Below are 12,751 nucleotides of genomic sequence, written 5' to 3' on the forward strand. Positions count from 1 at the left end.
TGTTGACGTAAATAAATAATTGTTCAACTTTTGACATGGGACGACGCCGTTGCGTTTGCGCTAAGGCGTTAGTGCAGCTGTGATACTGGTTAAAGAGATGTAGAGCGGTGGACTTAACATCACTCAAGTGGTATTCAACAGTTTAATGACGCATTGAGGATTTATAATGTGATGGAGAAGAAGTGGTTTCAAGCTGATGTTTTTAGTTATAAACTTATAAATAATGAACAAGTTTGTTTAAGGCAAAGCAGTGATTGTTCAGGATGATTGGTAGAGACGTGAAGCCTTACACAGTTACTTATACTAATTTGATCAATATTTACTCCAGATAAGGTTGTCTTTCTAGGAGGCAAAGAACACATTCAAAAGTCACTGGCATCAAGAGAGAACACCAACCTAATGTTCTCTCGCTTGCAATGTGATGATCAATGCCTACTGCAAACAGATGAAAAGTAGAACCCTTTAAGAACTTGTGTAAATGCTTTAAAACAGATGCTTTGCATCTTCATCTTTTTGCAGTACAGAGTTGGGGTCATAATCATTAATACAAAACCGTAAAGACATGTCGAAGAAGTGGCATATTGAGAGTAACGATGGCATGCTATTAAGGAGAAACCAATCTTCAAAGAGCTTTCGAGAATTCTGCGTCCCAACAAATCTTAAATTATGCAAATGGAATCTTCCTAGTAACACTTGCATTGTAAATAGAGGTTCTATACTAGTTAGTCTAAAAATGTAAACTTCTGTCAAACAATCCACGTCCAAAGCTAACTGCTTTGAAACTTAAAACCGAGAGATCAAAGTTGATTGACTCAGTGATGCAGAAGACTTTGCTTTAGGAACAGTAGTCGGTTGCCAAATTTCTCCAGCTCGAATTGTGGGATCCACATTGTATTTATAAGTTGACCATTGACTTCTAACATTCAATAACTGGTCCGTGTTTTATCCTTGGTAACTCGATCTATCTTGTTCGGAGTATAGATTGTGAATGTGAGCCACACAAAGTGAAAACTTCCACAATTAAAGACTCAAGGAACTTGACGTCAACTCTTATAATCGTTATGCTTTATACTCTATATATATATATATATATATATTATCAAGTTGTTTTGGCTGCAAAACCAGATCATACATTACCCAAGTTTCTTCTTCCAAAGTCTTTTATTTTCCAAAATGGAGAAACCGTGTTTCCATGTTTCTTCTATCTCATGTTTCCTCTGTTGGGTCTTCATCTCCAGCTTCTTTATCAACAGTCTTGTTTCTCTCACCTCTCCTCGTCCTGACCAAATTGAGATCCTTTAAGAACGAGTTTCCAATCCTCAAATGTGACTTCCTTATCTCTGAACAAACAAAATCTTGGACCAGCAAAGACTCTAAGTCCTTTGATGGTGTTGTGTTTGATAGTGAAACTGGTGTAGTGACAGAACTAGACCTAGAAGGTGCATGTCTCAGTGGCAGTCTCAGTGCTAATAGTAGCCTTTTCAGACTCCACCACCTAAGGTACCTCCTTCTCTCTGACAGCTACTTTGACTCATTCTCATTCCTCCCCGGACTTGGCCAACTCACAAACTTAGAGTTCTTGGATCTTTCATATATGGGTTTAGTCGGTGAAATTCCATCATCAATTAGTAGCCTAAACCGTCTAACGAAGCTGTATCTTTACGGTAATGAGCTTATTGGCAGTTTTTCCCCTCTACTCAATCTATCAAAGCTCTCTTCTTTAGATCTTTCCGAAAATCACTTTTCTGGAAACGTTCCTTGTTCTCTACTCACCATGCCTTTCCTGTCATTTCTTGATTTGAACTCTAACCATCTCATCGACTCTCTTGAAACTATGAACTGCTCTTCATCATCTAAGCTTGAGAGGTTATTCCTCGGCTATAACCGTCTCAATGGTCGAATCCTAGAGCCTCTTTCAAAATTAGCCAACCTCAAGTACCTCAACCTAGCTTCTCAGAACACAACCGACCCAATCAACTTCGTCTCCTCCTTAGGCTTCAAGTCTTTAGAGGAACTGCATCTTTTCAGAAATGCTATATCGAGGATTAATATCGGATCACCAAATTTGAACACGTTATACTTGAATAACTGCAGCATCAACGAGTTCCCCACATTTATTAAAAACCTACAGAATCTGGAATATTTGCAAATGAGAAACAATAGACTCAAAGGAGAAGTGCCTAAATGGTTATGGAGTATGCCTTCTTTGATTCGATTGTCTCTCTCTCTCACAACTCCCTCGATAGCTTTGAAGGCTCGCCAAAAATGCTTCTCAATTCGTCTCTTGGCTGGTTAGATCTGAGGTCAAACGCTTTTCGAGGACCTCTTCCTATTATTTCACCGAGATTGTGGCTCATGATTGCATCAAAGAATAGTTTCACAGGAGACATACCTCTTTTATTGTGCAATCAAAGCGAGACCTACGTCTGCTTGATCTATCGCACAACAACTTCAGTGGTTCAATTCCCTCATGTTTGACTAATTCATCAGTGGAATATCTGGTTCTCCAAAACAACAATCTCATTGGGAGACTTGCCAACATATTCCACAAAACTGGCTCACTAGCAACACTTGACGTTAGCCACAATCAAATAACTGGGAAGCTTCCACGGTCTCTTAGAAACTGCACAAACCTGGAGATAGTAAACGTGGAGGGCAATAGAATCACAGGCACCTTTCCGTTTTGGTTGAAGGATCTACCGAATCTGGAAGTCATGGTCCTACGATCAAACATGTTCCATGGTCCAATCTATTCTCTTCAACATCCTCTATCATTTCCACAACTGCGGATTATTGACATATCCCATAACAGATTCACGGGAAGCCTACCACATGATTACTTTGTCAATTGGAGTACACTGTTGATCAGTATTCCCCCAGAGGAAAGAGATATGTACGTGGGATATGGTTTCAGGTATAGTTATTACCCTTCTATGTTTCTGAGAAACAAAGGAATCAACATGGAGCTGGAAAAGATCCTTTTGACCTACAATCTTTGTGGTCCTCCTCTTGAGAAGAGTTGCTTCGGAGACAAGGCACCATCAACACCAGAGGCACAAGAGCCTGAACCTCCAAAGCAAGAGCAAGTGTTGAACTGGAAAGCAGCGGCAATGGGATACGGCCCTGGAGTCTTGTTTGGACTAGCGATTGGACAAGTCCTTTATTCGTTCAAACCGGTGCTGTTCTTCAAGTTGTTTCGCATTTGAAATGAAGTTTTTGAATTTAGTTTTGTTGAAATAAGTGGTAAGGTTTTTGTAACTCTTCCGACTTAGATATATGTATGTGTTTAGACAAATGTGTGTGAGTGATATCAATAAGTTATTTCATGAAATGAAAGTCAGACTTTCGTAGGTTTTTCTTTTCTGTTTCATTGTTAGCTTTACAAAACATGAAAAGAGAGGGGGTATACTCTGTTCTTCTTTAAAAGACTGTCTACTCTCAAACTAAGGGTTTTTGTAGCCGTTCCGGCATAGATGTGTATGTGTATGAGGTGATATCGATAAGTTATAATCTCATGAAATAAAGGTAAATCATTCATCCGTAAATTAAATAAACTCAGGTACTCAAATTTCTTTAAACAAACATGAAAACAGGGATGGTCTACTCTGTTCTTTAAAGACTGTTTGTTTTATTTGCCTGAGCACGTGATAGGCACATTGTTTGGCACTGGCGTTCTCACACAGAATCATGGTGGAGAAAAAGGGTCGATCTCACGGGAAGATATTTAAATGTTTTTAAATTCCAAAGAGACAATAACTTGAGTTAAAAGCGGAATGAAACAGGAAAGCTAGTGAAGATAAATACTGATCTAGAAGATGATTACAAATCAAGAAGAAACATTCTGAAGAAAAAAGATTTGATGGATGATGGATGATAGATGATGGAAGGTTCATGTCTACATCTGTTATATCAAGTGCAGGATTTGTCATCACTCACCTTGATAATGATTCATGATCTCGGCAGCGAGAATCATCACCAATGTGGTTGAATCTCTCTGCCCAGGCTTCTAAAGATCTCAATAATCTCATTCTCTGCTTATACATATGGGTATATATACAGTCTGGATAGCACAGTAGAAACGTTGATACTTATAGCTAATGTTGATCTTGTCTACTATACCTTGTTAGGACTGTAGTGGTAGTAATTCTAGTGAGGTTTCAGCTTACTTTAGAGAACCTTCTTTTATTTGTTACAAAAAATCAGAATTTCGCAGTGGCTAGGCTTCATGAGTGTACTTTCAGGTTGTCTGTTATTGACTGTGATGAGATATAATCTAAAACGTTTCACTTTTAGGCTTTCAAAACTTACAACAGGCAATTTTGGTTATAGTTTTAGTATTTTGAAGTATCTTTACGTGCTTGTAATTTCTATGATGCGTTTGTTTATATAGTTGCAAAATGTTATTTTGAAATATCTTTATGTGCTTGTGATTTCTTTATTCTTTTTCTTATAGTGTGCAAAAATGAGGGAAGTGTTCACATTCACTGGACGTAAGAATTACGTTTATATATGATATGAAAAAGCGAGACCATTCCAATATGGTCAGTGTCATGGTGGGGCCTGTGTGGAATATAAAGTCTTAACACAGTTTCCATGCATATTCGTTTTATATTCATCGCTTTCTTTTTCTTTATTCCTGACGACACAACGTAAGAGTCACGTCCAGTTATAATTTAATTATAGTAGAGATGATGATTGATGAGAGGAACACAACTCCAAAGCAATATGTGTCTTTGGAGTCGCTAAACGCAAACGTCGTAGAAATGTCTCTTAGTGGTCACATAAGAATGAAAGTCAAAGATATTTTTCTTATTGAACACAGTAAGGGACCTTAAGAGAAGTATATTTGAATTGTGACCTAACAAATTCCTAATTACTGTGGCAAAGTGTTAAAAATACTTTCTGGGGTCCAGACGACCATGAAGCTTTATACCACACAAGTGTCCTAGTTGCGAGAGCATTCACCGTCATAAATTAGTTTAAGAGAGAAACGAAATGGACGTAAGAGTCACGTCTGGTTTAAATTGACGTAAGAAACAAGACATGGTAAGCCTATTCACGTCCAATTGTCAGCAGGATTCCAAAACGTATGACTGGTCCGTTGTTTGCTTCCTTGTGGGCCACACAGTGAATTAAACTTCCACAATGGAAGAGTCAAGCAACGTGGCTTTAACTCTTTTACTCTTATCATCATTATACTTTATACTCTATATATATATATATATATATATAAAGCTCGTGTTAGCTGCCAAAACAAAATCATACATACCCAGTTTCTTCTTCATATCTTGTATTGTTTCAAATCTTTAGTTTCTAAATGGTGAAAACGCATTTCCATGTTTCTTCCGTCACCTCTTTCTTAAGTTATCTTCTTGTCTCCAGCTTCTTTGTCAACAGTCTTGTCTCTCTACCTTTTCCTCGTCCGGACCAAATTGAGCTCCTTCTGGCTTTTAAGAACGAGTTTCCAATCCTCAAATGTAACTTTGGAGAACGACCTGACTCAGAACCAAAGACAAAATCTTGGACCAGCAAAGACGTTAAATCCTTTCGTGGGGTTATATTTGATAACGAGACTGGTGTAGTGATGGAACTAAACCTATTTGGTGCATGTCTTAGTGGCAGCCTTAATGCTAATAGTAGCCTTTTCAGACTCCACCACCTCAGGTACCTCGATCTCTCTTTCAACTACTTTGACTCCTTCTCATTCCTCCCGGAATTTGACAAACTCACAAACTTAGAGATCTTGCATCTTTCAAACTTGGGCTTAGCCGGGGAAATTCCATCCTCAATAATTAGCCTAAACCGTCTATGGCACTTGACCCTTTCCGGTAATGAGCTTACCGGCAGTTTTGCTCCTCTACTGAATCTATCAAAGCTCTCTTCTTTATTTCTTTCCGATAATCTCTTTTCTGGAAACTTTCCTTGTTCTATACTCACCATGCCTTTTCTTTCAACTCTTGATCTGAGACATAACCATCTCACTGACTCTCTTGAAATTATGAATTGCTCTTCATCATCTAAGCTTGAATGGTTAGACCTTAGAAATAACCGTCTGAGTGGTCGAATCATAGAGCCTCTCTCAAAATTGACTCACCTCAAACTCCTTGGCCTATCTTTTCAAAATACAACCGACCCAATCAACTTTGTCTCCTTGGGTTTCGAGTCTTTAGAGATACTGGATCTTTCCGGAAATAGTATATCAAAGCTTAATACCAGTTTCCCAAATTTGAAGAAACTAGCCTTGAATAACTGCAGCATCAGCGAGTTCCCCACATTTATCAAAACCTTACCGAAGCTGGAGGTTTTGGAAATTTCAAACAATAGACTCAAAGGAGAAGTGCCTAGATGGTTATGGAATATGTCTTCTTTAAATTTATTGGAGCTGTCTCACAACTTCCTCAATAGCTTTGAAGGCCCAAAAATGATTATCAATTCATCCGTTAAAGCCTTAGAGTCGAGCTCAAACGGTTTTCAAGGACCGAGATTGGAGTTCATGCTTGCATCAAATAATAGTTTCACAGGAAACATACCTCTTTGGTTGTGCAACCAAAGCTACCTACGCGTCCTTGATCTATCTCACAACAATTTTAGTGGTTCAATTCCGGGATGCTTGATTAAATCAGTAGGATATATGGATCTCAAAAACAACAATCTCATTGGGAGACTTCCCGAGATACTCAACAAAAGTGCCTCACTTACAACACTTGACGTTAGCCACAATCAAATAACTGGGAAGCTTCCAAGGTCTCTTACCAATTGCAAAAACCTAGAGGTTCTAAAGGTGGAGGGCAATAGAATCGCTGACACCTTTCCGTTTTGGTTGAAGGATCTACCAAACCTAAAAGTAATTGTCCTACGATCAAACAAGTTCCATGGTCCAATCTATTCTCCTCAACATCCTCTATCATTTCCACAACTCCGGATGATTGACATATCGCGTAACAAATTCACCGGAAGTCTACCACATGATTACTTTGTCAATTGGAGTATACCCTTGATCAGTATTTCCCTAGAGGAGAGAGAGCCGCAGTACATGGTATATAATTACTCGTATACTTTTTACCCATCCATGTTTTTGAGAAACAAAGGAATAAACATGGAGCTGGAAAAGATCCTTCTGACCTACACATCCATTGATTTCTCCGAAAACAAACTTGAAGGACAGATTCCAGAATCCATAGGACTTTTGAAGTCGCTTATTGTGCTCAACCTATCCAACAATGATTTCACAGGTCACATTCCATCCTCATGGGCTAATCTCACAAGGCTCGAGTCACTAGACCTATCTCGGAACCAACTAACTGGAAAAATCCCTCAGGAGCTAGCAACTCTCTCGTTCTTGGAATACATTAACGTTTCGCATAACCAACTTACGGGCCAGATACCACATGGCACACAGTTTGGAGGACAGCCTAGATCATCTTTTGAAGGGAATCTCAATCTTTGTGGTCTTCCTCTTAAGAGTTGCTTCAGTGACAAGGTACCATCAAAACAAGAGCCAGAACCTTTAAAGCAAGACCAAGTGTTGAACTGGAAAGCAGCGGCAATGGGATATAGCCCTGGAGTCTTGTTTGGACTAGCGATTGGACAAGTCTTTTATTCATACAAACCGGTGTTGTTCTACAAGCTGTTTCGCTTTTGAAGTTAACTTTTCGAGTTTAGTTTTGTTGAAATAAGTGGTAAGGTTTTTGTAATTCTTCCCACTTAGATATGTATGTGTGTGTTTAAAAAAACAAAATGTGTTGTGAGTGATATCTATAAATTATTTCATGAAATGAAGGTCAGCCATACGTAAGTTTTTCTTTTCTTTTTCCCTATTTCATTGATAGTTTACTCATGTGTTGTTGATCATTCATCCTTACACAAAACATGAAAACAGAGGGGGTAATAAATTTAGGGGTGTTCAATCCGGATATCGGTTCGGTTTAGGTTCGGTTTTTTCAGTTTTCGGTATTTCGGTTAGTAAAATATAACTACCATTCTAAATCTATATTTACTTCGGTTCGGTTCGGTTTATATACCGTCGGTTTTCGGTTTATGCGGTTTTATACCAAAAACATAATTATTTAGTTTAAGATCATACTATATGAATTTTAGAGTCATATTGTCAACACAGTCATTTATTAAAAATATATTACATGTTCAAATAAATGAACAAAAAAGTAAAAATGCTTCTCCCATCAAATAAAATAATCAAATCTATAACTAAAATCAAAGCTTGAAATTTTGAAATTACAAATATGAAACAAAACAGAAACAACATGAAAGAAAATTTTTTTCACTCTTCCATATTTAGTGTTCATTAAAGTCATGATTTTTCAATTGAACACAAAACTCTGTTTGTTTACATATAAGAAAAAGGCTGTGAAAATTTTCCATTCATTATTGTCCATCAAATTTATAATCTTCATATTAATTTAGCGAAGACTAAAATAAAGCAAAAAGATCAAAAAAAGACTTAGAAAAATAAGATGTATGAATTGTGATGTATTATTATTTAATTATAGTTCAAGTGTTTTACAAATTAAGGTTCTTTATTACTATAAAATTATGGTAATAGTTATTAACACAAATTTAACTTACGTAACAAATAGATTTTCATGTATTGTTATAAAATAGATACATATTTACGTGTTTCTACTTTTAATCGGTTTTGTTCGGTTTATTCGGTTTAATCGGTTATATAGCAAACCATATTCAAATCTTACGATTTTTATAAAATTATATCAATTCGGTTTATATGGTATATATCAAAACCAAACCATATTGTCTATTTCGGTTTGGTTCGGTACGGTTCGGTTTTACCATATTGAACAGCCCTAGGGGTATACTCTGTTCTTCTTTAAAGACTGTCTACTCTCTTATTAAGGTTTTTTTTGTAGCCGTTCCGGCATAGACATGTATGTGTGTATGAGTAATATCGATAAGTTATCATCCCATGAAATAAAGTTAAATAATTTATCCGTAATTAAAATAAAGTTGGGACTCAAATTTCCTTAAACATGAGAACTGAGATGGTCTACTCTGTTCTTCTTCTTCAAAGACTGTTTGTTTTATTTGCCTGAGCACGTGATAGGCACATTGTTTGGCAACGGCGTTCTGACACAGCTTCATGGTGGAGAAAAAGAGTCGATCCTGATCTAGAAGATGATTACAAATGAAAAAGATTTGATTATGATGGATGATGTAAGGTTGATGATGATGATGAAGACAGAGAGAAAATATTAAAGAGAAATTAGATTTATATTTTGATTGAAGATTCCCAAATGGCTAATACCTTACATATGTCGTGAGAAAGATAACTAACCATTCGGAGTTGCTTGCAGATTCTTCCACCATCATCAACCTGATAAATGATAATGGACATTCTAGTATTCTACTTCATACATTACGCTAGTTGGTTAAACAATGGTTGATGTCTACTTCTGTTTCATCAAATTTATCAGAGAATCTCACCATTGCCAGACCGCCCTGGTTCAGATGCTCTGTCCATTTTCTCGGCTTTTTGAGACTGTTAATAAAATTTTGAAGTATCGTTGCACTTCTAGGCGTTCAAAACCTATACATAAGACTGTTAATACCATTATGCAGTCTGACGCAGCATGGAGGTCTGATTCCCAACGAGCAGGACTTGGGTGGACTGTTATTGAGAACGAGCTTAACTCTGACTACATGGCCCACTGCCTTTATGTTCCTTCACCCTTAGTGGCGGAAGCACTAGCACTCCGAGAAGCAATGGCGCACTGCAGAGCACAGGGATTCCCTACAGCTTCACTGCCAAATGGACTCGCAGCAGCTTGTTAAAGCGCTGATTTCAAAATCCCCAACCCCGGAGATCTATGGAGTTGTCTCAGACATCCTGCTCCTCGCTTCATCCTTTCTATCTATTTCCTATGAATGGTTCCCTAGATCAAAAAACAAAGTTGCTGATGCCTTGGCAAAACAGGCTTTGTGTAATGTATGTCTTCTATCCCCTAACTTGGACAATGGGGTTTGATTTCTTTTTAATGAAAGTTTGTGTTTCAAAAAAAAAAAGAAGTATCTTTATGTGCTGTAATTTCTATGATGTGTTTGTTTATGGTTGTAAAATGTTATTTCGGAGAACAAGGCCTTGTTTGAGTTGTATATTTTATTGATAGAGAATTCGAAAAAAGGGAATATCTCTATATGTATATGTAAGATGAAATAGGATCTTGTAAAATATCAGATTGTGCTGTAAGATTGTATGAAGTTTCAACGTTTGCTAAAAAGGTTGATGTAGTTTTGTATACCCGTTAAAGTTTTAATTAGTTTGCCGTGTTTCTATTGGAGTCGGATGACCATAATGGCAAAACACGTTGAAGCTTTCGTTAGAGAGTTCTTTAACCAGGAGCTTGTGTGACCATGAGAGAAGCTTTTGGGACCATAATGGCTAAACGCGATTCTTACGTCTGGTTTGGTTATATTGACGCAAGAATCACGTTTGGTTACATGACATAAGAAAAAGACGTTGTTTGCTTCATTGGTGGAATGTCATCACTCTTTGTCGAATCTAATTATTTTTCATGTTTTTGTTCTCTATTAGCTAAATATCGATCTTCCGTTGTTTTGGCTGCAAAACCATATCATACATACCAAAGTTCTTCTTCAATATCTCTTCCCCATTCCTTCGTCCGGATCAATTAAGTAATTAAGAAAATTCCTCTAAAAAAACTTTGACCAAAAAAATCCTTTTAAACTTTTTACAAAACATGAAAACACCATCGGGAAATTTTTTTAATCACTAAGAGCATCTCCAATGTAAAACTCCATTTTTTCTTTCAGAATGGAGTAAAAGTGAAAATGGAGTAAAATTGCTCCAACCCTACTCCATTTCCCACTCCATTATGAAGTGATGAACATACAAAAAATAAACTACTCCATTTATGGAGTAAATTTCATTATGGAGTGAGATATGGAGTTGGGTTGGAGCATTCTTTACTCCATATCCACTTTTACTTCATTTTAGAGGAAAAAATAGAGTTGGGATGGAGATGCCCTAAACTGATTAAGAGGAACTTAGGCATCTCCATCCCTATTCCATTTTTTTCTCTAAAATGGAGTAAAAATGATTATAGAGTAAAAAATGCTCCAACCCAAATGCCCCAACCCAACCTCATATCTCATTCCATAATAAAGTATTTTTTTTTTGTTCATCACTCCATTATAGAGTGGAAAATGGAGTAAGATTGGAGTAATTTTATTCCATTTTCACTTTTACTCCATTTTGAAGAAAAAAATGGTGTTTTACTTTGGAGATGCACTTAGTTATCCCAAATGTGCGAAACAAATGAAACATAACGATCTCTAACAATCAAATCAATGACAGGACCCACATTCTATCTGTTTCGACACACTATGAGCACATAAGTTTCAATTACCAATTAAGTAATTTTAAAAAAAAAATCTCCCTCCAAAATGAAAAGTTTTGACAAAGAAAAACAGTTTAAAATCCGTGTAGAAAACAACGATTTAAAACAAGTTGCCCATAAAAATCTACACACACACACTACAAATAGAATAACGATGAAGGATTTTGTACCTCAGCCACTGCCTCCTCTGTTTTGGCCGGGACAACTTCGAATGAGTTGTTTTACGTCAATTATCCCTTTCACCATCTCCAAGTTCTTGGCGCTATCATGAATTAACCCCTGTAAATTAACGTCAAACATTAATTCGTAATTAATACAATAATTAAACCCATAGATTATGCTAACTACTTCTTAGGCAACCATTCGATATTCTCCATAGGGAAACTGCGTTATGAGTAGTTCAACCTAATTATAAGTAATAATTTCCATCACCAGCCGTATCAATTGATTTTTTTTATAATAAGTCGAAAATGGATTTAGATTACTGTAATAATTAAACCCATTATGCTAACTACTTATTAGGCAACCATTCGATACTTTCCATAGGGGAACTGCTTTATGAGTAGTTCAACCTAAATTATAAGTAATATTATCCATCACCTATCAATTGATTTTTTTTAATAATAATTCAAAATGGAATTTTGATTACGGTAATAATAAACTCACCTTAATTCTGCTGACAATTCTTTTGATTTTGTGTTCGCAGCCTTATTCGTCTTCAAAAACCACCGTACTCTGCCTCACGAAAAAAAAAATGATTAATCATTGGTTAATTTTCAATCATTAAACATAAACTTATTATCATTAAATCGATTTAAGATTAATACCACAATCTCATAGAGAAAACATAATCCTCAAAAAAAGAAAAGAAATCAGATGTTTATCGGCCACGAGTCAAGAAATCACAAATCGACTAAAATCAAACGAAACCTTAAACGGATGAACACAAGCAAAGTAAAACTCGAAGCGAAACATAGAAACTCATAACAAAAACCAAGATTTCAAATCGAAACACAAAATAAAAAGACTTGCGAAGAAACATACCTCTTGACTTGATCAATGCAAATTTGCTCTCTCTCTCTCGTCGCCTATAATTGCTCTCTCTCTTGTCGCCTATAATTGCTCTCCAACAGATTCTTGATTTTATTTTTCTTAATGAGTTTGTGAGGAATGAATGAAAGATGATGAGGAAAGGAAGGAACGAGAGAGCGCTTCTTATAGAAGTTACGAAGAGGAGGCGGAGCCAACGGCTAGATCATTACAACGGTCATATTTTTATTAGAGAAAAAGACAAAAATAGCACTAAATCAAGTTTATGTTCCCAAACTAGCACTCAAGGTCAAAAGTCACAAAAATAGCAC

At 36.6% G+C, this 12,751-nt stretch overlaps 1 protein-coding gene, 1 long non-coding RNA gene and 1 pseudogene across 2 annotated transcripts; 2 read left to right on the plus strand and 1 right to left on the minus strand.

Annotated features, from left to right (window-relative positions):
- Positions 1-1,127: 1,127 nt before the first annotated feature.
- Positions 1,128-3,206, plus strand: LOC106309408 (annotated as a pseudogene).
- Positions 3,207-5,282: 2,076 nt separating this feature from the next.
- LOC106310425 (receptor-like protein 12) lies at positions 5,283-7,778 on the plus strand. Its single transcript, XM_013747663.1, has one exon. The coding sequence runs from the start codon at positions 5,318-5,320 to the stop codon at positions 7,640-7,642; it is 2,325 nt and encodes a 774-aa protein (XP_013603117.1). The 5' UTR covers positions 5,283-5,317; the 3' UTR covers positions 7,643-7,778.
- Positions 7,779-11,778: 4,000 nt separating this feature from the next.
- Positions 11,779-12,449, minus strand: LOC106311473. The gene is made up of 3 exons (XR_001264029.1): positions 12,435-12,449; positions 12,057-12,125; positions 11,779-11,795 (listed from the first exon to the last, which is right to left on the minus strand). It is a non-coding gene; the product is annotated as an uncharacterized LOC106311473 (long non-coding RNA).
- Positions 12,450-12,751: the final 302 nt, after the last annotated feature.

This window comes from Brassica oleracea, chromosome C8 (assembly GCF_000695525.1).
Source record: "Brassica oleracea var. oleracea cultivar TO1000 chromosome C8, BOL, whole genome shotgun sequence".
Lineage (NCBI taxonomy): Eukaryota > Viridiplantae > Streptophyta > Magnoliopsida > Brassicales > Brassicaceae > Brassica > Brassica oleracea.